This window comes from Vicia villosa, linkage group LG1 (assembly GCF_029867415.1).
Source record: "Vicia villosa cultivar HV-30 ecotype Madison, WI linkage group LG1, Vvil1.0, whole genome shotgun sequence".
In the NCBI taxonomy this organism is placed as follows: domain Eukaryota; kingdom Viridiplantae; phylum Streptophyta; class Magnoliopsida; order Fabales; family Fabaceae; genus Vicia; species Vicia villosa.
Genome location: NC_081180.1, coordinates 21,914,783 through 21,915,732, shown reverse-complemented (window position 1 = coordinate 21,915,732; position 950 = coordinate 21,914,783). Strand labels below are relative to the sequence as shown.

At 34.1% G+C, this 950-nt stretch overlaps 1 protein-coding gene across 1 annotated transcript; it reads left to right on the top strand.

Annotated features, from left to right (window-relative positions):
- The first annotated feature begins 206 nt into the window (after positions 1-206).
- On the top strand, positions 207-950 carry LOC131630935 (cell wall / vacuolar inhibitor of fructosidase 1-like). Its single transcript, XM_058901681.1, has one exon. The coding sequence runs from the start codon at positions 263-265 to the stop codon at positions 782-784; it is 522 nt and encodes a 173-aa protein (XP_058757664.1). The 5' UTR covers positions 207-262; the 3' UTR covers positions 785-950.

Sequence of the window (950 nt, the reverse complement as noted above, 5' to 3'; positions counted from 1 at the left end):
GAAATTTTCAAAATTTATACCCTTCTAAAATATATTCGAATTGTAATCTTATGTGAGAAATAATACTTGTAATAATTTGTAATGATAATTAAATTTTACTACATGACCATTCTACTCATTACACTATCAATAATTCAACAAAAATATCCAACATAATTCATTGCAATTGCATCATAATGTCATAGCACAATATATAAGCACATTATCATTTGCATAATTTTCACATCACTTTCCTCTTCCCATTCCAAAACACATAACAAAGATGAATCCACTAGCATTAGCTCTCATCTTGTGCACCATTGCTGCATCTCACTCCACAATCATCAATCCCCAAAACAACAATGCCAATCTGATAGAACAAACTTGCAAAAAAACTCCAAAATATGCAACTTGCATTAAGTTCCTCGAATCCGATCCACGAAGCTCCGAAGCAGATCTTCCAGGTTTTGCACTTAACTCGCTGGCCAAAATCGGCATGGCAGCAAACACTGTCCTAAACAAAATCAATGATTTGGTTAATATGAATCGCGAGCCTGCTCAAACTGAAGCTTTGAATTCTTGTGCTGATCGATACAGTACAATTTTGGTAGCTGATATGCCAAAATCTATTGCGGCTTTGAAACTTGGAGATCCTAAGCTTGCTGAAGATGGTGCTAATGATGCTGCTGTTGAAGCTACTTCTTGTGAGAATGGATTCAAAGGAAAATCACCACTCACTGAGGAGAATGCTGCTATGTATGATGCAGCTATCATAACAGCAGCTATTGTTAAACAAATGCTCTAGACTCTATTTCTAGACATAGCTGCATGCATGCATGCATTTTAATAATAGTATTATTATATCATATTGTATACAATATGATATTTGTTTGATCAAATTGCTGCTATCAACTTTGTATTTTTCCCTTTCAGAATATTTATTCACTGTCCTTATGTTTCTTATTTTTCAA

Bases quoted from the DNA above. Each gene is read 5' to 3' on its own strand.
- LOC131630935 (XM_058901681.1), top strand. From the start codon at position 263: ATGAATCCACTAGCATTAGCTCTCATCTTGTGCACCATTGCTGCATCT.